We start from the raw sequence: 26,337 nt of genomic DNA, 5'->3' as shown, positions 1-26,337 counted from the left end.
GAAAGCTTAATGTACCAGCCCCCAAAGTCATAAAATTAGAATTCACGAAACCATAACAGGTTTTGCCTGGTTATCCCACTGAATGTGCAGCCCCACCCCCACCAGGGGTTTTACTCGCAGGGGGGCGGGATAAGTGGTTCGGTTCTCAGTGAGGGTTCCTCATCATAAGAAAAAAAAATCAGGTTTGCCTGGTTATCCTAGAACCATGCTTACAAATCTCTTTCAAGGTACCACCGAGGTGGTATCCCATGTGGTAAGTGGGGTCCTGTGCCAAGCTGAAGGCCCAGGTTCAAATCCCTCTGCCACATGAGCCTTAAGAGATATCTGGTAGGGTCTGCCTAACCCCAGCTTGCCTTTCAAAAAAAAAATCTCTTTCATTGAACGTAAGGCAAATCCCACAACATTTTGAACTTTTTTGGAGACTGTTAAGTACAAAACAGAAGAGATAAAATATGGATAGACAAAAATAAGTTGTTGTGTTAAAGTCAAGATACATGGAACCAAATTTAATTTATGACAATTTTCATGTTTTGTGTATTTATCATGTTAATTTTTAAACTCAAATGTCGACATTTATTAAAAGTAAAAACTCGAAGCAGACAAGGGGACCATCTAAAGGAAATATATTCTCTGAATTACATGTTAGCCAGAACATCCAAGAAATAATTAGATTTATTTTGGAAAGACTATTGCAGCACCTGAGCAACTGGTCCAGGCATAAAAAAAGAGTCGATATGGGACCTGTTTTTTGGATTTATAACTAAAAAAAAACACACCCGGCACAAAGACCCAGTCATGCTGCCTCAGCCTGCCATACCTACTGTCGCCATGCTGGCAGCATAAAACTCCAAGGCTAGGACCCCTGTCCCCAGGGGTTATGCTAAGCGTTGGCCTGCGGAGAAGGGCGATGTCCATGAGAATCAAACCTTGATAGACATTCTAGCAGCCAAGGCCCCCACCCCACTACGCCAACCCCCCTTGGGGCATCAATATGAGACCTAGTCGTATAAGATAATAAAAGGCCCAGAGATTGCAAAAAGTCACCACTCATCCATGGATTTAGTCCATCCATCATCAACAAGATAGCGCATGCATTCGTACAAAACAATGTAAAATATGGGGTTAATATCATGATATTTTCAAAATAAGTGTTCTCTGAAAGCATATACAGTATAACCAAAAAATCATGTTATTTTAAAAAATATCGTGAAATTTGTCTCAGGTATAAAAGCATGGTTACACACTAGTGAAACAAGGTCCATAGGGACGTTCAAGATGAGAGACACTTCCTCAGGAAAAGCTATTGGATATCGACACACATCTCAATATTTATTTTTATATGTTATTGTAATGGTGAAAAAGAAAGGGCGTTGCAGTTGTGCCTCAAGCCAACACCTGGTTGGATGATACCGCATCTCCTCTGAAATGCTCAGATAGAATAGGAAATTGGCATGCATGACATGACGCTTTATTTTGCTGTCAGTCTATAACCTCGAATTAATCCACTTCAAATCAACCACCTTTGCAAGTTCAACAAATATCAATGAATTAACTTGCTACATTATTAATACAAAGAATTGATGCAGGCAGCAACCACATACTAGAATGATGCAGCAAATTCTGCGGGCAAACGCACCACCAGCAAAGGAATGCGACCAAATTGAAATAAAAGCAGGCATGTCCTATGTGAAAGGCAAAATCCAAAATTCAGCTTAAATATTTGAAGGTTTGAGTATCCTTCTAACTCTATCAATTCAAGTGACCTTTGTATCAATTATACCCATTCATGAACAATTGTAACTGAAAGTTTGAAAAGGAGAGGAGGTCTGATTCACGATGCAGCAGCACAGCTGATGGGCAATGGTGACCAATGTTTTCAGCTGAACTTCAAGACAGGAACTTAAAATAATCAGGAACCAGATACAGATCTATGTTTGTATTCTGCAGATCTAGAACAGTGGATCTAATATAATGACAACATATCGAATTTAGGGGATTTCTTCTCAGTAAACTTACAATACTATTTTGAGTTAAAAGAAAAAACAAACAAGCTAGAGCATACATGCAGTGCAGTTACAAATGCACGTGGATTAAACAGAAATATGAATCAGAAGTAGAAAGCAAAATTAGAACCGAGTAGAGTAAAGCCAAGGTACCTTATGTAGGCAAGGACTGCTACCAATGATGATGTTGACGACTATGAACTCCAAGGTACCCCTTAATCTCACGTCTATGTCTATGCAACTTCTCTAAGGCTCTGTTTGGAAGCCGATGTTGGATAGGAGGAGAGGGGTGATGGAAGTGGAGAAGTATATGGGTGACAAGGATAGAGTTATCAACTACATCCTTATGAGGATGTAGTTGAAAATGGTCCATCTCCACTTTCAACACCATTCTCATCTACCAAATCCGGGTTCCCAAACATCAGCAAGAATAGGTGGGGTAGGCAAGGTTGTTAAATGTGATGAGGCGAAACGAGGCGTTGAGCCTGTTATGAAGCGAGGCATAAGCCTCGAGGCGTTGAAGCGTAAGCTTCATGATCAAAATAATAAAATATATAATATTAATAAAATAATGAAAATTTTAAATAAGAACTACTAATCACCGTCAATATACAATAATCACCAAAAAAAACAGAGACAAAAATGAAGCACAAGAACCGTGTAAATTTCAATCGAAGATCAATAAAAGGATGAAAAACTACAAGCCGTTCCCTCAATTTAAGCATCAAAGTAAATCGAATTCGGTCAATTACACAAAAACAAGGGGCTCGTTTTCTAGTCTCCGATACGATACCAAAAGAACACCAAGAACTAACTAACGCTTATAGAAAATAAAACAAATAGCAAGGAAGAGGAAAAAGATAATTGCCTGAAACAATTTGCTGCCCTCGTTAGTGAATTGGAGGAGGACCTTGGCCGATTCGAACACCGATTTGAGGGCGAAGAGGTCAGCTACGACGGCGTCGTCCCTCTCCCTCAGCTCGTCGAAGAGAGGGCTCAGCAGCTTCACCCTCCCCGCCAGATCGGAGGTCTGCTTCTTCAAGGGGCCGTGGCAGCTTTTCGACACGGCTTAGATCTCCCAGACGAGGTCGATCAACAACTGCACCACCTCCCTCGCCTCTGATTCTGACTCCGACGCCTCCGATCCGGAGGGAAACGTTTCCCCACCTCCCATTCCTTCCAAACGAAATCGAGCGCAGTGTTTGGGGATTCCTTCCTCTGTTCCGAAAGGGAGGGAGCAAAATGAGGGGAAAAGATCAAAGAACTCTTTTCTTTTCCGCTGTTTGGACGGAGTAGGGGGATGAGTTCTAGGAGGCCTTGCTGATGGAAAAAATGGAGGTATGGGAATTGTGAGGAGCGAGGGGAAGGTGCAGGGATATTATTGTGCTCGCACCAGACTACATGATGCGCACGCCTTAGAAGCAAAGCGCGCCTCGATGCGAGGCGTGCGCTTCAAGCCTACAAACGCCTCATACAGCGCTTCGGTTTCTTGAGCTTGCGCTTCACCTCTGAGGCGTACACTTCAGGTACTGAGGCGTTCGCCTCTAACAACACTGAGGGTAGGTGGTATTAAATAAACACTCATTAATTCTCCATTTTCCCTCCCATCTCTAGCTCCCAAACAGAGTCTAAATATTCATTAACAATATTGATAGTTATGGACAGTACGGGTCAAGGTTGTCAAACTAGGAAGCGAAAGCAGGAAATAATATGGGAAGCGGAAGCGAGAAGCGAGAAGCGAGAAGCGAGGTATTTTAAAATTTATACGAAGCGGGAAGCGAAGTTTCAATTTAAAAGTGAAATATGAATAAAAAATGAAGCAATATGGAATCAAACAAGAAACAAATACAAACTAAAATAAAATTGATCATTCTTATATTTCATGGTTTTTTTGTAAAAGAGTTAAATTTTTGTTAAAATCTAATAATGATGGTTACCAATTTAAAGAAAGTAGATGGAAAGTGAGTGAAAGCGTGAGAGAAAATACATGAAAAAGACGAAAAGAAATGTGAGAAAAGCATATAGTATGCATAGACCATGTGCATGGGAAGCATAGAAGAAGCGTGGGGGAATTGAGCTTCCCATGAAGTTTCGGAAGCAAGGAGTATCACGCTTCCAAAGCGAGCTTCCCATCTACCTAAGAAGCTTCCGGTAACTCTGGTACGGGTGCTACAAAGAACAATTTTCCAGAGTTTGGAAGGAGTTCCTATAAGGTAAACATTGTATCATGGACAGCATGGAACTGGACAGCCTACCATCAGACACCAACCATATGAAGAGGTAAATTTAGGATACTATTATCCTTGAACATATAATTCATTTTCTGAAGCAACTTAATGCCAGTCTGATATCTATGACACCCTAATCGCAATAATCAAACTCAGGCCTAGGCGGCCAACTAGTCACCTAATCGGCCTAGGCATAGGCTCAGCATCTAGGCCAAGGCACCTACTCGACTAAGACTAGGTGCCACCACTAGGTCAACTAATCATCACCTAGTCTCCCCTTTTTCCTTTTTGATAATGACCTCTCTCTCTCTCTATCCTTTTTTTTCTTCCTCTGTCCCTCCCGTCTCCCTTCCCCCACCCCGTTTTCTTCCACTTCCTCTTCTTCTTCTTCAGCATGGAGAGAGAGAGAGAAATTCATTGTTATATATATATATATATATATATATATATATATATATATATATCACTTTCCTTTTAGATATATGTGTGCTCTATGTGTATGCATGTGATTTATCATTCATGTTTGTGTGATTTATAGTGTGCTTTATTTGTGATTCATGTTTTATTTAGTGATTTATGTGCCTTATGCTTAGGAATGCATGTTTGATTTTATTCAATAAAGTCCCAAGGAATGCAAGTAGTTTTGTTCATATTAGTGGTTTTATTGCTTACACAATGCATCAATATATTGAATCTTTGATTTTTTTATAGCCTCCTATTCATGCTTTATTTTGTGTTTGATCTATTAATTTTATGTATATGTGTTATTGGTAATATATATATTTGATTCTTTGGAAGTATAAAGCAGCATAAAGCAAGACTAGTGGCGAAAGGTTTTACACAAGAGTATGGACTAGACTATAATGAAACATTTTGTCCAGAAGTTAAGATAGGCACCATTCAACTTGTCTTAACCCTAACCGTGAATCATGGATGATCTCTTCATCAAGAATATCCCTTTACAACAGAATCTAAAAGAAGTTTACATGGAGCAGCAGCTATGTCACATAGGTGCGGATGTGGGTGTGGGTACGGGTGAGGATGCGGCGATGCGACACTTTAAAAAAACTTGGGTGCGGGGGTGCGGGGAGGATATATATATAATTTTTAACAATTTTAAGTTAACACTACATGTATTTGTGTGCATTTATGTATTTATATATATAATATAGATAAAAATGGACTTGATTAGGGTTAACTCAATCTACTTTTGGATAGACATAGACCTCAGTGTGGTTGACTTCACCTAACACAAAGGAAGTTGTGTCCAAGTGTCGCACCCACCTGGGTGCGGGTGCGACACGGGTGTAGTGCCCTATTAGAAGAGTCCGTGTGACATAGAGCAGCAGTTAAAGACGGCCAACAGGTTATGATAAGAAGAATCATGTGTGCAGATTAAAGAAGGCCACCACCATTTATGAGATGAAGCAGGCACCTTGTTCTTGATTTGAAAGCTTTTTAATAGAAGTGCAGAAACATGCCTTCAAAAGATCCTTGCTAGACCATTTCATTTTTATCTACAGAAATGAGCAAGTCTTACCTTGAACCTTATGCATGTAGATGATATCATTCTTATGGAGAACTCTAAAGTTTCGTCTTGAAAGAGTCGAAAATATTTTGAATCATAGATTCTTTATGAAGGATCTAGGAACCCTGAAGTATTTTTTAAGAGTACAAGTAGATAGGAAGAATAGCCAGTTGATACACAGTAAACTTAAGAAAACAAGAACGAAGGATTGCATGCCAGTGGAAGCACCTCTCCCTATACCATCAGAGGCTTGGTATCGAAGGGAAAATATCTGAAGAACCTAAGTATAGAAGTATAGCTGGTATGTTACACTACCTAACCTTTACATCATGACCCCAGAAATTGTAACAGATATGCGAAAATATAAAGAGTGCTATAAGCACTTGCAATGTCCTACAATGGACAAACAAAAGAGACAATAGCCAAGTCCACTAAGGGACAATACATACACAAGCCTTGAGTAAGGCAAAAATATAAAAGCCGCTTTATTGAGAGAGAGAGTTCTCAAGCATGAAGAAAATACAAAGGGGTTCACCCCTATTTATACAAAAAGAAATGAGAAGGGAGGCCACATGGCCTCAAAAGAAGAGCCAAAAAGGGGCTCTCATGGAGTCGTTGGGGGCCCCAACAACTCTATGGTGGCCCCCCTTTTTGGTTATTGCAAAAAGAAAAAAAAACTAAATGTATTTAGAAAAGCTAAATTAAAAAATAGTTGTTTTCTAAAACAACTATGTGAAAAGACAAAAATACCCCTATCGAGTATATATGTATATATATATATATATACACTAATACAGATTTTAACACCCCCCCCCCCCTCAAACTTTACGAGAAGATGACGAAAAGTTTGCCAAGAAGAAACATGATGCGGGGAGTAGGAAGGGCTTTACTAAAGAAGTCCGCCAACTGATATTCTGAAGTGACATAGGGAAGAGTGATTGTTACTCGTGAAAATTCATCCCGAACATAATGACAATCCATCTCGATATGTTTCGTGCGCTCATGGAAGGTGTGATTGCTTGCAATATATATGGCACTCTTGTTGTCATAGCATAACTTTGAAGCTCCAGCCATGTCAACCCCCATGTCTTTGAGAAGACTGTGAAGCCAAACTAGTTTCATTGTTGTGGTTGTCATAGCCCGGTATTCAGCTTCAGTAGAAGATAGCGAGACTTTTTGTTACTTCTTGCATCTCCAGGCAATTAAGAAATCTCCTAAAAAGACACAAAAACCGATAGTTGAGATTCTATCATTAGGGTTATCTCCTCAATCTGCATCAGTATAAGCAAGAAAGTTTAATGAAGAAGATAATAGAAATGGCCCTTTATTTATAGTGTTTTTGATGTATCGGATGACCTGGAGCACGGCGCTCATATGCACAGTTGTAGGAGCATGCTGAAATTGGCTTGCAGAGTGAACCGCATGAGCGATGTCTGGTCTGGTGATGGTTAAGTAAGTGAGAGATCCAATGAGTTGTCTTAAGGGTGTGGGATCTTCCAGAAGAACCCCGTCCTCCAACCTTAATTTGGCATTAATGACCTATAGAGTCTCTACCTTTTTATCATCTGAAATGCCAGACTTGGTACATATATCTGCAGCAAGCTTCATCTGTAACAAAATATATCCTCTAGGATAATATGCGACTTCAATACCAAGAAAATATCTAAGGAAGCCTAAATCAGACATGTCAAAATTATTTTTTAACATCAACAATACTATTTTGATGATTCCTAGTGATAATCATGTCATCAACATAAAGTAATAAGATAACAATACTAGTACCTGCACTTTTAACAAAGAAGCAGTGTCAGTATAACAAGAGTGAAATCATAATTTAACCATGATATTGTTAAAATATGTTATACATACATATATATATAGAGAGAGAGAGATTATGACACATACACACACAGATATATATATATATATATTACATATATATGTCTATCTACATATATAAATATATATTTCTTTTATAAATACCCACTAGGAGCAAAATAGTTCTTTTACATTTTCACGCAACTTGTATTTTTCCTTTTCTTTTTTTACTTTTTCTCTTTTCTTCCTTTTTCCTTTTCTTTTTTTATTTTCTTTCTTTTTCACCTTGTCCACAATCTAATATTAGATTAGTAAATAAGTCCACAATCTAATATTTCCCACGAATGAACTTAGGTTATATCTCCTTGTCCTCAACCTTTTCTCTCACAAAGTGTTTGTCCAATTCTACATGTTTTATCTTCTCATGTTGAACTAGATTGGTAGATATTGTGATTGTGCTCTTGTTGTCACAATAGAAAAATGAGCAAGTAAATTTTCAATGCAAACTGACTAAGACATGTCGTATCCAAGACATCTCGGTTGTGACCATAGCCATGGAACGATACTCTGCCTCCATACTAGATCTGACCATCATTCTTTGCCCTTTGCTCGCCCAAGAGACCAAATGAGAACCCAAGTAAACTCCATAGCTCATAACTGATTTGTGTGTGATTGGATCACCACCCCAACCAGCGTCTGAATAGGCCACTATGGTAATGGAAATGTCTGAGATGATTTGTGAAGGTCTTGTATAAACGAGACCATCTTATATGGTACCTTTAATATATCATAAAATTCTCTTTACGGCCTGGCCTCCATATGTCTCTTTTGTGGCGCATGCATAAACTAGGAAACTTGGTTTATAGTGTAAACCAAATCCAGATGTGTGAATGTCAAATACTGAAGGGCACCAACTAAACTTATGAATTTCTCAGGCTCCATCAACAGTGAATCATCTTCTTCTCTACAATGTCCCAATTTTCTATTGAGAGCAACAGGCGTGTATATGGGTTCGCATTGCAACATTCCACTTTGCTTCAACAAATCCATGACTTATTTTTCTAGGGTCAAAATAAGAGAACCTTCTGGTTGATCTACCTGTATCCCAAGGAAAAATCTGAGAGGCCCCAAGTCCTTCATGTGAAATCTTCTATGAAGAATATCTTTCAGCTGGCTATCTTTGAGATATTGCTCCCTGTGATGATAATATCGTCTACGTAAACAAGAACAACTATACTATCACACCTGTTATGATGAACAAATAAGTAATCACAACGACTCCTTTGAAATCCAAGGCTTCTAACCACATTACTAAAACTTTCAAACCAAACCCTGGAAGTATGTTTGAGCCCGTAGATAGCTTTCTTTAATCTTAGAACTATGACTTGAGTATTTCCCTCTGAATAGCCAGGCAGGTGCTCCATGAAAACTTCCTCACGGAGATCTCCGTAAAGAAATGTGTTCATCACATCTAGCCGAAAGAGCTGCCACCCGAATGTCACTATCAAGGACAACACCTGTAATAACCCAAAAATTTGAGTGGTTTTATACATATTAGGCCTAGGATCTGTTACCCGGATCCATAAGAAACCTACAAATGGGTATTAAAGTATATATATAATAATAATACTAAATAGATAAATAACTAATATTATTTGTTATAAGAAAATACTAAAAAAAAATTTGTGTATGTTGGGTCGAATCCACAGTTGGACCCAAATGGATCCAACTGTGGATCACAGCCGACCCGGATCCACGTTATGGTGGATCCAGCATTGCGGGTCGCGGGTTTCGGACCTGGACCCGGCTGCAACTTTAAATCAAGAAGTGAAAAGAATCATGCCTAGGGCACGATTCTTGCAAAAGATTGTCGCAGAGGGGAGCGTAACCGCCAGGGGTCGCCTCTCGTTAAAAGGGGGAGAGGACCTCGCCCTTCTTCATCCTGCTCGCGTCTGCCGCTCGCCTCTCGCCCTTCTTGGTTCTGCTCTCATCTTCCCTCTGCCGCTCGTGGCTTCCCCTCTATTTCAGTTCCGCACACACCAGCAGGAGCACCGTCGTCGGCAAGCCTCCCAACCACCTGCTGCCGCCGTTGCCAGCAACCAATGTCGCCGGCAACCTCCTTCTCACAGCAAGCGCCAACCTCCTCCTCTCTCACTCTCGCTGGCCTCTCATCTTCCTCCCACCCCTCTGTCTCTCGTCTCCCTCCTAATTTCTCGCATGGCTGCAGTAGGAACCGACGCCGGAAAACCTCTTCTCGCTGCAGCAACCTCCAAAGTACTGGATCAGGTAGGTCTTACTGTCCATTTTCTTCAGATGTACCGTATGTCTGACATGTTCTGTGGAGATTCAGAGTCAGAGACAATTGTTCTGTTTTCTTCCTAAAACAAGAAACAGCCAATTGTCCATTTTCTTGTCTGTTGTTTTCATCAGATGCATTATTTGTTCTGCTGATAAGCTATGTTTCACATATTTGACTTATTCTATTCTTGTTTTTTTTTACAACCTCGAGAACTTGTGGAGCATGTTCTCTGAATCTAATTAACAGAAATTTGGGGGTTTCTTGTTTTAGATTCAGAGTCTGTTTCTTGAACGCTGAATGTTGTTATGGAAGTAGGGGGGTTTCGTATTTTATATTCTGAATCCTGTTAAAAAGATCAAATTCTCTACCTAGGGTTTAGGGCATTATTGTCTAACTTCATTTTATTACGCTATTATGTATGCCTTTATCAAATGTTGTATTCATCTATACTAAGAATGCTGTTTATTGGGTAATATCATGATTAGTAAAACTGCTATCAGCTGAAGGATTCAGCTTGGCCATCAAAAGAAAAGAAAAATGAGGCACTGTTTCCATAAAAAAAAAAGGTTACACTTGTGCTTTGCACCCAACATCACAAACAAATCATGTTGATCTTTACCATTTTCATGGTATTATCTGTTATAATAATGTCTGGTGCATGTCCATTTGGCAAGCCTGATAAAGAAAGCAAACCAAAGTTCATTTTGTCTGATAGCTGTGCATACAGAGTATGTATCCTTAAGGCTTGATCAGTCTGAATTGCCTGTGCTTGTCCTGCTCTATACCAGGTTATATGTTGCCCTTTTGGTTGCATGGTTAGTGGTGGTTGAGTTGGTTGATTATATCGGAGATGCCAGTCATTATGTGTGGAGAATATTTTTTTCTGCTTGTTATAAGAATACACATGCTTGGGCATTTTTAAATAACTGAAGTTGTATGAGTGTAAAATACACAGCTCATGATAGTTTTTACTTCTTTGTTAAAAAGTGTTTATGTAGATATCCTTGTTTAAGAATATATACTTGTTATGTAGATAAAATGTTTAAGAATACACATACTTGTTATAAGAATACACATGTTTAAAAACTGTTTAATATATAATTGTCTACTATATCTGAGATGCCAGTCATTCTTTGTTATAAGAATACACAGTGTAATGAGTGTAAATTACGGTATAATAGCACATTCAGATATACTTGTTTATGTAGATAAAATGTAATACTTACATTCTCTTGTTCTTATGTATGGGTTGTACACAACCTAATGAAGAACAAGTTCAAATGACAGTTAATAGAATTCTGCTTTATGTTTCAGAATACATTGATTGTCGGTGTTAAGCATAGAGATGTTCATGTTAATTACATATTGTACATTAACTTCTGTTTATAGTTTTAAGTACACTGATAATGTTCAGATTTTTTTTAAATGTATTAAATAAAATCAATTGTTGATATATACTCACGGATATGGAGACTTTTCTGTAAGTATATGACAAACTAAATTTGGTTTAATAACATAAAACTGTGACTCGGTAGGGAGTTCGTACATAGAAAACAGAAAATTTTCCAATAAGTGTAAATGAAACTGCATATCAGAACAATGCATTGTATATTTCCTGAAATTTTATTTCCCAGATTATAGCGTGATGAATACTGTGGATTAGCACACATCTGTACACGAAGATTTCTTGAATAAGAATGCATTTTTAGCTGCATATTTCTAATGCTAAATACATATTGGGCTAACGTTCAAATGTATATTAAGCTGCACTTTTTCTGAAGTTCAAAGACATATTAAACTACATATTTCCGGATATTCAAATGTCTATCAGAATGCATATTTCTTGAAATGTTCGAATGCCTGTTAAGCTGTATAAATTCTGGAATACGAGTGGGAATTAAGGAAGGAGTATATAACCATGCTCTTAAAACTTCTTAAATGACACAGCATACTCTCTCTAATGAATATACTTGGGTGTGGTTGTTGGCAAGGGTTTGCAGTACACGTCTCCAAACGATTGGGTACCTGTTGTAGGCCATGGGTTAAATAAATGTACACACATGTATTGAGAGTATATCCTACACTGAGAGTTTCTATTCCAAAATGTCGCTGAGGTTAGAATCATGAAATAATGTAAACTTGAAATGTATATGACAAAAGATTATTGTTATACCCAATTGCTGTTTGGGCTCTAAAAGGTTCTTTAAATTGCATTTTTCAGGTTTCTCTAGTGTTGTGACTGATTTACATGAAATACCACGTGCTTAAACTGTTTTTTATCAGAAAATGTATTATTTGTATGCAGCATGTTATCTGTGTTTGAGGAATGAGGTTGTTATATTGGTTTCAAACATACGATGGTGCACTTAGTGTCATATGGATATGTGCCCTTCCGCGAGGCAGTCATTTAGGAAAACCTTGCCTATTGGGCAATATGAGTTGGTTACTTGATGCGGGTACTTGGGCTTTTAGCTTGTATGCTATAGAAATAAAACAGATGAAAACTTAAAGGTTGCACGTCCGACTGGTTTAAAGGTACCGAGGCATTGGTGCTTGACGGTTTAAAGGGACTGAAGCTTTGAGGATACTAAGCATAACACTGATGAGAAACTTAAATTTAATTTTTGTAGCCTGACTGGTTTAAAGGTACCGAGGCTTTTGTGCTTGACTGATTTAAAGGCACCGGAGCACTCTGAGTGAGTTTATGCAATCAATATGAAAAAGGTTTGGGATTTGTTTATAAACCTTGGTAAAATGACTAAGGTTGGGAATCTACTGCCATGGTAGTAGAAGAAAGTTAGGGAAATGCCTATGTACTTCGAAAAATTAATTAAATAAAAAGATCAACACACTCAGTTCTTTGGCTTACCTTGGAGAGGGTAGGTGGTACAAAACTCCGGGGACATGTGTTTGATTTCAAGCAAAAGCAACTCGTTGGTCCCCAGTCCTTGGAGTTAGGGGACCCAGACTACCTATGTATCCTAGGTGGTAGTTTCACGTTCTTCTGCAAACAGTTAGGGATGCATCCTATTTGTGTTGGGCCCTTGGAAGGTTATCTCGGCTACTGGTCGCTCCCTTGGGAATTCAGTTTCAGTTAGAATGTTCAGGTTAATAAAACACCTTTGTATAATATACCCCCGAATGTTCTCTTCTGTGATGGTTATCTTGGCCCGTGTGTATCCGCGGGATAAGATAAAATAATCACTATTTAGAACAATTAGGTATTACAGTGAGTGGAATTACTAGAGAGACATTTTCATATTCTTTCAGCATGCTTTATATTCTGAGCTTGTGATGAAATGCAATCCTGAAATGTGTAGATATGAGATAATTGAATTCATATTTTGATTGTTACATGAAAGTTATGATGTTACTGTTATTGTTGTTGCATAATATGTTTTACTTGCTTAATTATAGTTGTTGCATAATTTGCTTACTTGTTTAGATATATGTTTGTTATTGCCCACATCAAATACTTGACACATGATATACCTGCAAGAAAATCTACAGTGATTTTTACTTAGACAATTATAGTTTAATTCATATAAATTTACTGTTTTCAGGTGAACAATCGAAATTATGAGCGACTGCAGGATGAAGCATCAGATCAAGATTTTGGATTTACTGTTTCAGGGATCGCTTGGGTTTATTTTAATTTAATTGCTCATATCATTTAAAACTCTGATGTTCATTTTCTTCGATATTCAAATAAAATAAATGATTTGGTTTGCTCTCCACTGTAATGTTCCAGAATGCTTAACCCTATAGTACTTCTTGTTTCCGCTGTTAAAAAAAAATCCCTTAAAAATATGGTTAAGATTTCGGGGCATTACAACACCACCGGGATTGTGCCCATCCGAACAACAGGGTTGAAGGTCTCATCAAAATTGAGACTATATTCTTGTGTATATCCCTAGGCCACCAGTTGTGCTTTATACCTTTCTATACTTCCATTAGATTTTCTCTTAATTTTATAGACCCAACGACATCCAACAACATTCTTCCCTTTCGTCTTCTTAACATCCCATGTCTCACACTCATGGAGTTGAGATCTCTTTGTTCATGGCATCAATCCACCTTTGATTTTTTCATGCTTCACTGAAAGAGACAGACTCTATATGTTCATCTAAGGAAACAGTAAAAATTTGAAAGACCATTGAGAAGGCCTCGTAACTTACTCATTTTTCTGGCGGATGCTTAACACGGCTTGATCTACAAGGTTGCTCCTGCTTTTCTTGTTCAGCAGCAGCATTTTGGGGTTGACTATCACATTGATTGTCAACTAAACTATGAACATTGATGCAGCCACTGTTAGTTGGCAGCATAGGTATGTTTTCTTTGCCTCATTCTCATTGATTGCGAAGGAGAAGACTGTTTTGAAGTGTCTTAAGAATTGGCAGCATGCTGCCTCCTTGAATATACCTGTGGAAAAAACTGAAAAAGTGGCTGAAGAGCAACTGTAGAAAGTGTTGAACTGTCAACCTCTTGCTGCTGTCCATTCTGATACTCAAACTGAACCTGTTCAGACGAATTTGTACCACCCGTGACATCTGAAGCAGGCCAGAATACTTGAAAATTTCTATTTGATTTCAAATCAAATTTCATTTCCACACACATCTTCCTAAAACACGTCTGAAAATCAAAAGTTTGCTATCAGCCACATCAAAGCATCTATACCCCTTATATTTAGTAGCCAACAAACTGACACACTTTGGCTCTTGGTGACAGTTTGTTTCTGAGAGTATTATCAACATGCACAAAACACTGACATCCAAAAGCACATAAACAACTATAATCGGGATATTCCCAAATAACACATGATATGGGATTCCTCTATTGAGAGAGTTAAGGGGCACCATGTTAATAAGGTGTACAGCTGTATGAAATGCCTCTGTCCATAGTTCATATCTCAAGTTTGCATCTTGCATCATGGTGATCGCAGTCTCTACAATGTGTCCGAGGACAAGACATCTCATGTATGATACGATTATCGTGAAAGCATTTGAATGGTATTCACCAACTCCATCACTTCGTAAGGTAAGAATCTTGGAGGAAAATTGAGCTTCTACATAGGATTTGAATCTTTTGAAAGTAGACAAAACTTAATCTTTGCCTCTGTCATTCTTTTTTGGTTAAAAAAAGTTCTTTTTTGGTTCATATCGCTGACCCCAATTGTTTTGGGATGAAGGCGTAGTTGTTGTTGTTGTTGTTGTTGTATATATGTGTGTGTGTGTGTGTGTATATATTTCTCTGTGTATATACCAAAATACCCGGTAGGGGTATTTTGGTCTTTTCACTACATAATTTGTTTTTGTAAGATATTTGTTTAGGTTTTTCTTTTTTGTTATTTTTTATTTTTCTTTTTTTTGTATCTTCTTTTTGGGACCACTAGGGGCACCACCTAATGAGACATTGGGGTCCCCAACGGTCATTAATATGACTGTTGGGGCTCCCCAACGTCTATTAGGGAGAGCCCCAATGGCCCTTTTTTTGGTATATATAGGAGTCTTCCCCCCTCATATAAAGTAAGTGTTCTCTCACTTTTTCCCTTTAATAATATTCATCTTTTGTCTTTTAGCATTCACCCCAAAGCGGGTTTGTGTATTTTGCACATTAACTACTTGTGATATTCGGTTCTTTATTGTGCCTTTGTATTTCCGCATATTTCATTACATGGTATCTGAGTAAGCTTGGGTTCTTTGTAATCTTGAAAGTCTTTTCTTAAGATCCTTGTAAGTTCTTTCTCTTCGCATCTCTACCTACCTCTTCATCATGGAGCACGACTCAAGAGTAGAGCTCTCCTTCAAGCTAACGGTTCAAATTATTTGATGTGGGCCTCGGCTATGGAGAACCATCTTCGTGGAAAGAAATTATTGGGCTTCGTGACGGAGCCACTCTTGAACCAACATTGAAGCTCATCAAGATCGAAGGTGGTGTTGAAAAAGCTCTTGATGGTGAGAATCACATTAAAGCTATTAATGGGCATCAAACAAAGGTAGAGAATTGAGAAAGTAACCACACCAAAATTTTGGCGTGGTTCATCAATAATGTTGACATAAAGATTTGTGCCAACATTGCAAAGTTTAGAAGAGCCAATGAAGCTTGGTTCTTCTTTAAAGAGGTATGTATACTCAAAAGGATCTAGATAGACAATTTTTTTGTCAAGAAAATATTAGATCTACTAAAGAAGGGGACATGAGTGTCCGAGATTATTTTAGTGTCATGTCTCCCCTCTTGTTGAGCCCAAGTGGGTGGCTTCGAAAGATATTGAAATGAGAAGAGAACAAATAAAAAAACATTTCTTTCAATTTCTTCACGGTCTTAGACCGAAGTTTGAACAAGGGCATCCCTTCTTCATAAAAGAAAGGCTTTACCTATTGAAGATGCCCTTGCTGAAGTATGCCAAGAGGAAACTCGTTTTTTTATGACTCATACAAGTGATGAGATCTTGATCATTACTAGGTCGGGATCCAATGTTAAGCCCTATAGGCATCTCCATTTTGCCAAAAATAATGGTTTTAGAAAGGGTGTTATTTGTCACTATTGTAATGAACCGGGATATATTAAACTGATTTGTCCTAAGCTTAAAGGAAATGTGACCGTGGTTGGTGAAAATGTTCCAAAGAAAGAAGAAGTTAACAACAATGGAGGAGACATTAAAGACACTCTAATTCAAATTTCGGAGGCACTTCAACATCTTCTTAAGTCTTCCTCTACTTCGGGTGCCGCCATCGCATCATCTTCGTCTCCTCCAGGTATTTTGGACTCCAGTACTTCTTTTCATATGACACCACATAAAAATATCATTTCTAATGTCTACTCCAACCCCACAACATCTTATGTTTCAACGGTGGATGGGACTTTTTTAAAAATTGAAAACATTGAAACACTTGATTTAAAACATTCTTAAGAGTTTTTTATTCCAAAAATAAGAGTTGTTCCAAAAATCAATTTAAACTTATTTTCGATCTCCCAAATTACCGATCATGGTTGCAAAGTCTCTTTCTCACCTAAAGATTGCACCGTGCAGAATCTCCAGTCAGAGAAGCTGATTGAGCAAGGCCATAGGAGAAGTGATCTATATTTTATGGTTTTTTTTACTCTACCATCCAAGTCATTTTGAGATATGGTTTTTATTGATTTGGAGAAGGCATACGATAAAGTACCTAGGGACGTTCTCTGGTGGACAATGATGAAGAACGTTGTTTCTCTCAAGTACATTAGTATAATTAAATATATGTATGAAGGAGTAGTAACCCATGTTCGTACTTGTGGAGGGGTGACAACCAATTTTCCTATAACGGTTGGGTTACATCAAGGATCTGCTTTAAGCCCTTTCCTATTTGCTATAGTGATGGATGAGCTTACGAGATCAATTCAAGAAAATGTGTCGTGGTGTATGTTGTTTGCTTATGATATTGTTTTGATTGATGAGTCTAGAGCTGGAGTTAATGCTAAGCTAGAATTATTGAGACAGACATTGGAAGCAAGAGGTTTTAAGTTGAGTAAGAGTAAGACAGAATATATGGAATGTCGGTTTAGTAAGCAAGGAAGTAGTGATGGGAGTGTAGTGAAGCTTGGTGAGCAAGAAATACCGGTGGATGATTGTTTCAAATATTTGGGATCAATCATTCAAAAGTATGGAGAAATTGATGGAGATGTAAATCATAGGATAAAGGTTGGGTGGATGAAATGTAAGAGTGCAACTGAAGTGTTGTGCGATCATAAAATGCCATTGCGGCTAAGGAAAAGTTTTATAGGACGACTGTTAGGCCCACTTTACTATATGGTACGGAATGTTGGGCTACCAAGAGACATCATATTCAAAAAATGAGTGTAGCTGAGATGCGTATGCTTAGATGGATGTATGGAAATACAATAAAAGATAAGATTCGGAACGAGGAGATACGTAAGAAGGTAGGCGTTGCACCCATTGAAAATAAGATGAGAGAGAATCGTTTACGGTGGTTTGGACATATTCAGCGAAGGCCTAATGATGCTCCAGTTAGAAGGATGGAGAAATGGGAAAATATATTAGTTAAAAGAGGTCGGGGTAGGCCTAGAAAGACATGGATGGAGATGATAGGAAAGGATATGAATGCTTTGAACCTCACCGAGGACATGGCATTGGATAAAAATGATTGGAGGAGAAGGATTCACGTGGAAGACCCATAATGATTTTCTTTTTTGGTTCATATCTCCGACCCCAATTGTTTTGGGATGAAGGCGTAGTTGTTGTTGTTGTTGTTGTATTTGTTTAGGTTTTTCTTTTTTGTTATTTTTTATTTTTCTTTTTTTGTATCTTCTTTTTGGGACCATTGGAGGCCCCACCTAAGGAGACGTTGGGCTCCCCCAACGGTCAAATTAGCCGAAGCCCGCAATGGCCCCCTCTTTAAGCCTTCTCTTTTTGTATATATAGGGGTCTTCCCTCCTCATGTAAAGTAAGTGTTCTCTCACTTTTTCCCTTTAATAATATTCAGCTTTTGCCTTTTGGCATTCACCCCATAGAGGGTTTGTGTATTTTGCACACTTAAGTGCTTGTAATATTCGGTTCTTTATTGTGCCTTTGTATTTTGGCATATCTCGTTACATCGGAATCTAAACAAAGACATAACCGGGGATGGTCCTCAAACATCATAATGCATAAGTTCAATAGAGAATGAAGCTCTTTTATTTGATCTACTAATTGGTAATCCATGACTTATATATTTTGCAACTGGAACATAAAAACAATTGACACTTATTATAAACATGAATAAGTTGTTTACTACAAAGAGAATCAAGAAATCTAATATTGGAGTGGCCTAAATGTCAATGCCAGATATCAGCTCTTTTCTAGAACTGTTGCATGATGGACACGAACAATGAAGAAGACAAAGACAAGAGAGCTTAATTCAGGACGTAGAGATTCCCTCAGCGAACATCCTATTCATGTGAATATCTTTCACACAAACAGAAAAAGGATAAAAGAAGATGCGGGAATTAGATGCATGTGCAAGTTGATAAATAGAAATCAAGTTCTTTTGCATGTTAGGAACAAGAAATGTGTTATGCAAGCAAAGAGGACCATAAGAAGTTGGGACAAGAGCAGTGCCTATGTGCATGATGGAGTGGTGTTTAGCATCGCCTGTAGCTATCTTTCCAATACCACGATATGGTTCAGAGCTCCCGAGTCCAAGTACCACATATCCGATGAAGGGGCATGTTGCTGCATATTTCCTGGCTGCATTATATTTTTGGATGGACCTCTTATGTTGAATTACCGGGGGGCACCAACGGTTCCATATCCAAGATTCATATCGCTAAAGGGTGGACTGAGAGCCTGATAGCCTATGGAACCATTTGCAACTAAAGAAGCATACGAACTAGGATGTGACTGCAGAAACTGAGGGAGGAACAGTGGTTGACTCCCGCGAGAAGCTCTTGCGAAAGAAGGAACACCAGCTAGAGCTCGAAAATGTGCCGAAATAGGAACCGTAGAGGACGAAAGGTAGGAACGTATCTCCAATAGCAATATGAACTCGTGTGCCCCTTCTCACATATCTTACACTAAATACCAGCACCTCGTCCCCTTGAATTGAACTTCCCACATCCTCCATATTGACTGCCACCTTGGGAGAAATTCTGAGATGTGGCAGTCACAAAAACTTCATGATTTTCCTGACCCTTCTGAGCTGGTGTAGAGATGTTAAACATGGCTTTATGTTACAATAACATACTGTGTAGCTCATCAAACGGAGGACGTGGGTTCAGACCCGATTCATACTCTAAAACAGTAGAATTGCCTCTTCTGATTTCTCCAAACTTTGTCTTTAGTTGATAGATTTTGGGAGTGGAAAGTTGCTCAAACCACCTGTGAAGAATCAGCCACACCTCTCCAGCAGAACCTCCCATAGGTATATGTAGCAAAACTTCTCTATAAAACATAGCAGTGATGAAAGCAACGACCATCTGATCAGTTTTCTTCCTAGAAATGAAAATTGGATTTTTAACCATCTTTGTTTTATATGTAGTCTCATCCTTGCTCACTTCTGCATCAACCTTTTTCTACACAATTTCTGGTGGCACTAGGATCGATCCATCTAGATGTCCCATAAGATCATGATAGTTGATAAATGGGATTATTTGTTTTTTCCAGGTCACAAAATTGGAAGAATCTAGTTTTTCATAAACTAGTTGACTGAGGAACGAAGAGGAAATCGGAGAAGACCCGAAAACCATATTCTTGAAACAAAAAAGAAAAGGTGAAGGAAACAAAGGGAAGAAGTAAGAAAGGACCTTGGAAATCAAGTCTGACACAGGAATATCAGATCTGATATCCCACACAAGAGGTGTTGTTGGAGTTGATTTGCTGACATAGGCAATAGCTCTCTCTCTCTCTCTCTCTCTCTCTCTCTCTCTCTCTCTCTCTCTCTCTCTCTCTCTCTCTCTCTCTCTCTCTCTCTCTCTCTGCCAAAAGGAGGAAAAAGAAGAAGAATGAGAAGACGAAGACAGGTATTCTCTCTCGTCTCTCTCTCTCTCTTAATTTTTTGGCATGCTTTTGTGTGCCTGTTTGGATTTTAGTGCTTTAAATTAGGGGGTTTTGTGTGTTTGTTAATATTATTGCATTCTTTTTTGTGCTTGTTAATATTATTGCATTCTTTTTTGTGTTTGTTAATTTTTTGGCATTCTATTGTGTATATGCATGCAAAAATGTATTGGTTGACACTTTTGATACAGTGTTTGGTGAAGATAAATGGATTTTAAGGCTTTAAATTAGGGGTTTTTGTGTATTTGTTAATATTCTTGCATTCTTTTGTATGTTTGTTAATTCTTTGGCATTCTATTGTGTATATACATGCAAAAATGTGTTGGCTGACCCTTTTGATATAGTGTTTGGTGAAGACAAATGGATTTTTGGCATTTTTTTATTTATTTATATTTTTAGATATTTAGTAAAGTTTTTTTTAAGTTTTCAAAAAAAAATTGAGGCTTGCGCCTCACCTTAATTTTTGGTGGAGTGCTAGGCTACGCTTCAATGCTTTTCACAACATTGGACTTGACAGAAGCAAACTCATAGACTTTTTTAATTAATCGTGAAAATAGTTAGATGTGTTCTTAACAATATCAAAAGCTCAAGCATGTTTTTATTATCGTCAAAACTATAGGTGTGATTTTTAAAATTTCCCTTTACAAACAGCATATATTTTCTCTTGTTCTACTTTATGCATTGATCGTAGGAATGATTAATCCTAAACTTATCTGCCAAAATTAGAAGAGCATGGAAGATAGAACTAAGACAAATGGGGCCACAAAGCTCACGGATTTCTCCCATAATGTGACATGAAAACATGAGGTGAAGCAAAAGGAAAAAGACAAGCCACACCTAGTTGACATAGAGGTTCACCAAACACTCAAGCCTCTCCCAGACTATGCATATCAAAACCATAGAAAGATGCTTCCCTTCACCTGCTTTTTTCTACCAGAAATCCCAACCGCACCCCCTCTAATCTAACATTTGCAGCACCTATTTTGCGCATGCCTGCTTCTGATGTCTTTATCTCGCCAGTAAGAGAAAAATTGAAACATCATCACTGCCCAACAGTTATCCTTCAAGAACTAGGTACACCTACAAACACCAGCACAATGCAACTATGACACCCATTAGAGGCAAGTCACGCAACTTACTTGCCATAAATATTGGAGCTACATTCTTTTGCTCACACATTGTTTTCAGAAAACCAGAAGCCACCCAAAAATGCCACAAACTAGGTCTTGTCCCACGAAAAAACCCTAGAAAATGCATACAATAAGATAACAACGAATGGTGTGAATAATGAATGTCGTACCGCTACCACAAGCAAAAATCAACCTCTTGCAATCAAAGCAACCAAAATTCCAAGAGAAAAAAAAACAAAACTAGAAAGAAGGAAAAGGGAGCCGCCGCTTTCCTGGCTAGGGCCGACCGTGGTTTGTCACCTGACATGGGACGACCACCCACAGGGGGTGTCCCCCGGTGCAAGGCTGAAGTGGGTGTAACCAGGGGGCACCTCAAGCGTTTTAACAACCGGAGAAAGGAAGACCATTAATCCAGCTTCATTTAGATTCACATTCAAGCGGCATCAACAAAGTAGCTAAACAAAAAGTCCGTGCCATTCTCAATAACTCTTAGAAAAATACTAAAGGCGTTTCGATGATCTTCATTCAAGAAAACCACCACCATACCCCAACGATCCGCTCAATCGACCACCCCGGCTCCATGTGACTCATAATTGAAAGCAATCAGGAAAAAAAATTTAAAAAAAATGAAGTAAACCGATTGGTTTCAATTCTCGTCCTCTTTGCACAATTCCAGCTTATTACAGAAACAAAAACAAGTCTAGCAGTCTGGTTCGCATCTCGGAAACCCCAGATTCGTTTGACAGAAGAAAAAGCGAATGAAATGAAAAAAGAGGTACCAGTGAAACGCAGAGAAATCCGATCCCAACCCGGGCCGATCGATCGAAAGGGGGGATCGGTCACTCGGAATCGTTGGAGGCTGGCTGCTTCTGGAGGCGCTCGAGGGCCTTCTGGTGAGCCCAGGTCTCGATGGTGAAATCGGGCTTGGCGTTGAGGCCGACGCCGAGGATGACGACGGTGAGGAAGGCGGTGACGTAGTAAGGGAGCTCCCAATCCTCCCACTTCCTCGACTGGCCGGGCGGAGGTGGGGTGCGATTGAGGACGTAGCCGTTGCCCCTCTCCTGGGTGCTGTGGCTCAGCCACCGACCGCCACCTCCTCTCACTTGCTCCTCGAACCTCAGCCTGCTTCTCACCATCCCCCCCGCCAAGCCAAGGAACCTCCCTCCCCTCGCCATTTTTCTTCTTCTTCCTCTTCCCTCTTTCTCTCTTTCCTTCTTTCTTCCTTTCCTTCTTTCTCCAACCCTCGGTCGATCAAGGACGTACGCAGAAGAGGCGATTGCTTTTCACTTGACAACTTTGACGAGGGCACCGGCAAACCGGGTCTGAGACCGGTATGAATGTGCTTCGGTCCGTATTTAAAGATCATCGCAAACTAAGAAACTAGTGAAAATTTCAAGAAGATAGTTGAAAATCCTCCATAACCATTTGTCTATCTAATGAGTATTGATAGGCACAAGACAAAATCCTAACCTTACTATAGGCCTTAGATAGATCTGATACACCTTTTCTTGATAGCCACAAGACAAAAAAAAAAAATCCTGTAATTTTTTTTTTTAGTTAAATATTTTGGCGCATTACACAAAATGGGACTCTTCCTAACATATGGACCTTCTTCTTGTGAATATGGATCAACACCCAAGATGAGTGGATCTAGATCACATTGTTTAACATCCCTCTTGCAAGCTTATATCTCTGCGATTGAGCTTGGTTTGAATGCTTACAAACCTCTCAGTAAACAGAGGCTTGGTTAGATTGTATGTAACTATTCATCAAAAGTAATTAATTGAACCTCAAGTTCTTTTCTTTTGAAATTTTCACAAACAAAGTGAAAATCAATATCAATATGCTTTCATTGATAAAAAAATTGCGGTGAAAGAATAAAACTTACCCGAATTTCGCAAAACCCTATTTCAAATTCATTCAAAAATATATGAGATGCATGTTTCAAGCCTCGATCATCCTTTTCCATAAGAATGTAAAGCAAGGGCAAGTTTTTTTATTGAGATAAGAAATAAAAATCAAACCTATACAAATATTTATGTGAATAGTAATAACTAAAAATAAAAAAAACAACATAAAAGCAAGAAACTATCGAACATAACTTAAAAAATCACCTTTTCAGACTTTAGGATCCATTTTAGTTCTTTTAGGGCTCCTTCTCAGTTCAGCAGTATGCACTTAACCATCAAAGAGATCTTGGAAAGTCACCTTTTCCAAACTTCAGGATTTGTTTAGTTTCTTTAGTGTTCCAATTCGAGCTGGCAACACCTCTTTACAGATATGATGGTTGTTGCAATGGATTCAGCAGCACATCCGCACAGGTATGACAGTTTTAGGGCGGAGGCCGAGACAAGGTAAGAGTGAGCAAGGCTAGGGAAGACGTTCTCCAGGGACAGTGCTTAGACAATGTATTCTTTAATCCTTTCTGAATCTAAGGATTGGCTCCTATTTATAGGAGTCTAAGTTTAGACATGGGTCATGGGTTGTATGGATTTGAATCCAATACAAATGAACATGTTTTTATCCCAATGGGGGATAGGTTTATCCACAAAGAGTTATGTACAAAACTAGGGATGGCAGTGGACCGGGGGAAAGCGGGGCCCCGCCCCGCCTCGCCCCGTTTGGACCGGGGATGAAGGGTATGAAACGGGGATGGAGGTGGGGGTGGAGGATAAAATCCATCCCCGCCGCGGAGGCGGGGCGGGGGTGGACGTGCACTTTTCCCCTCCCCGCCCCGTCCCCGCCACGATCCCCGCCTCATCCCCGCCCCAACCACTTTTCCCCGCAATATCCCCACCCCGGCTCATCCCCGTTTGGACCGGGGATGAAGGGTATGAAACGGGGGTGGAGGATAAAATCCATCCCCGCCGCGGAGTTGGGGCGGGGGTGGAGGATAAAATTTTGAGGCGGGGCGGGGGTGGAAACCTTGTCCCCCACCCTGCCCCGCCCAGCCCCGCCCCACTGCCATCCCTATACAAAACACACAAGAAGAAGTTGAGTTTAACTAGGACACACTTCTTTAAGAAGCTTATCCATGTGCTCAATGGGGCATATGTCATAGAGGAGTGTTGTCCTAGGGGAGGACGTCAATGAGTGTTGTGCTAGGCCTGGATGACACTTTAGTGTGACATCACAAGTAGGAGGACACTCTAGAGTGTCGTCCTAGGGCAAGATGACACATTGGAGTGCCATCACAGGCTTTGAAAAAATTTGGTGTCTACAACTTTATGCGAGCATGAAAGACAATATTTGTTGCAAGATATATAGCCCCAAGATTATCACACCATATACCAACTGTATTTTGTTATTCAACATGTAACTCTCGTAAGAGATAGCTCAACCATGCGAGCTAAGAAATAATTCTCACCAATGCTTTATACTATGCTTTAGTAGTGGACTTAGCAACAATGTGTTCCTTTAAATGAGTTTTAGGAGATAAGATTAGAGCCAAGAAAAGCAAGATAGTCACCAGTAGATCACCTATCATATGGGTATCTTGCACATACAACATCCTTATATCTTGAAAGTTGAAACAAATTTCTTCTATGAACATGTAGTCCAAAACATATCAGTTTTCTTAAGATATCTAAAAATTAGTTTAACATGATTCTAGTAATCTTGAGTTGGTGTATGCATGAATTAGAAGGCTTTATTCACTACATAAAATATATCTAGACAAGTAAACATAATATATTATAAAGTTCCAACAACACTTTGATAATGTGTCACATCTTCAAAAGGTTCTCCATCAAAGATAGAAAGAGTTATATTGATTGCTACTGCTGTGGTTATATGTTTAACTTTAAGTATATGAGCGCATTTTAACACATTCAGAATATATTTCTTTTGAGAAATAATCAATCCTTTTGATACATGGATTGCTTTCATGCCTAGAAAAATACCACATAGAGCCTATCTTTTATGAAAAACTCTTTTTCAATTTTATTTATTAGACATTTAACTTCAGCATAAGAGTTTTCTTTAACAATAATATCATCAACATATATAAACACAAGTAATGTAAATGTTTCACGTTATTTAATAAAGATGAACATATCAACTTTTGATTCTCTAAAACCCAATTGGATAAGATAATTGTTTAATAATTCAAACCAAGTTCTAGAGCTTGTTTTAACCCATACAAGGCTCGACCAAGCTTACAAACATAGTTTGGTTGCTGACTGTTTTCAAACCATTATAGTTGAACCATATATACATCTTCTTATAGAAAACCATGAAGAAACACATTATTTATATTTAACTGGTGAATGAGTCAACCATGACTCACAACCAAGGACAATATTATTCTAACTGTGTTAGGCTTGACTGAAGGTCTCACAATAATTATCTTCTTCTCATTGACTCCTTAGCAACATGTTTAGTTTTATATCTTGCAACTCACCCATTACCCTGCCTCTCGATCTTGTAAATCTATCTTCATCCAACCAAGTTTTGGGGAGGTGAAGGAGGAACTAAGGTTTAAGTTTTATTTATAGCCAGGGCATCAAATTGTCTTGCATGGTTATTTTTCACTTTTAATTTATTACTTTAACAAATGTTTCAGGCTAAAACTCTTGGGATAACTCACTTAAGATGGTAAGGCTTAAAGGATATTTGGTGGACAAAAATAGTTTTTGTTTCAAGGTTCTATCTTGAGATATGCCAACAATGTAGTGAGTTTTGTGAGGAATGACTCGACTCACAATAGGAACCTGTAGGTTCAACTAGATATAAATTTTTAAGATTAGGACTTGGACTCATGGATTCTAAATTAAACAAGACTGGAGTACTCGGTGTTGATGA

General features: G+C 38.7%; 1 protein-coding gene across 8 annotated transcripts; it reads right to left on the bottom strand.

Annotated features, from left to right (window-relative positions):
- Positions 1-873: 873 nt before the first annotated feature.
- Positions 874-22,803, bottom strand: LOC149815853 (uncharacterized). 8 transcript variants are annotated; one of them, XR_016428036.1, is made up of 2 exons: positions 22,314-22,803; positions 874-892 (listed from the first exon to the last, which is right to left on the bottom strand). XR_016428036.1 is itself a non-coding variant. In XM_089989865.1 (1 exon), exon 1 carries the CDS (start codon positions 22,707-22,709, stop codon positions 22,374-22,376), a length of 336 nt encoding a protein of 111 aa, XP_089845991.1. In that variant the 5' UTR covers positions 22,710-22,799; the 3' UTR covers positions 22,151-22,373. The 8 variants fall into 8 exon arrangements, 1 of the variants encoding a protein (XP_089845991.1); XR_016428035.1 differs by lacking the exon at positions 874-892 and adding an exon at positions 1,152-1,520; XR_016428032.1 differs by lacking the exon at positions 874-892 and adding an exon at positions 1,538-1,682.
- Positions 22,804-26,337: the final 3,534 nt, after the last annotated feature.

The sequence above is a fragment of the Nuphar pumila genome, chromosome 15 (genome assembly GCF_984573655.1).
Source record: "Nuphar pumila chromosome 15, dmNupPumi1.hap1.1, whole genome shotgun sequence".
Taxonomy (NCBI): domain Eukaryota; kingdom Viridiplantae; phylum Streptophyta; class Magnoliopsida; order Nymphaeales; family Nymphaeaceae; genus Nuphar; species Nuphar pumila.
Note: the sequence above shows the minus strand (reverse complement) of the source record. Positions and strands in the feature narration are given on the sequence as shown.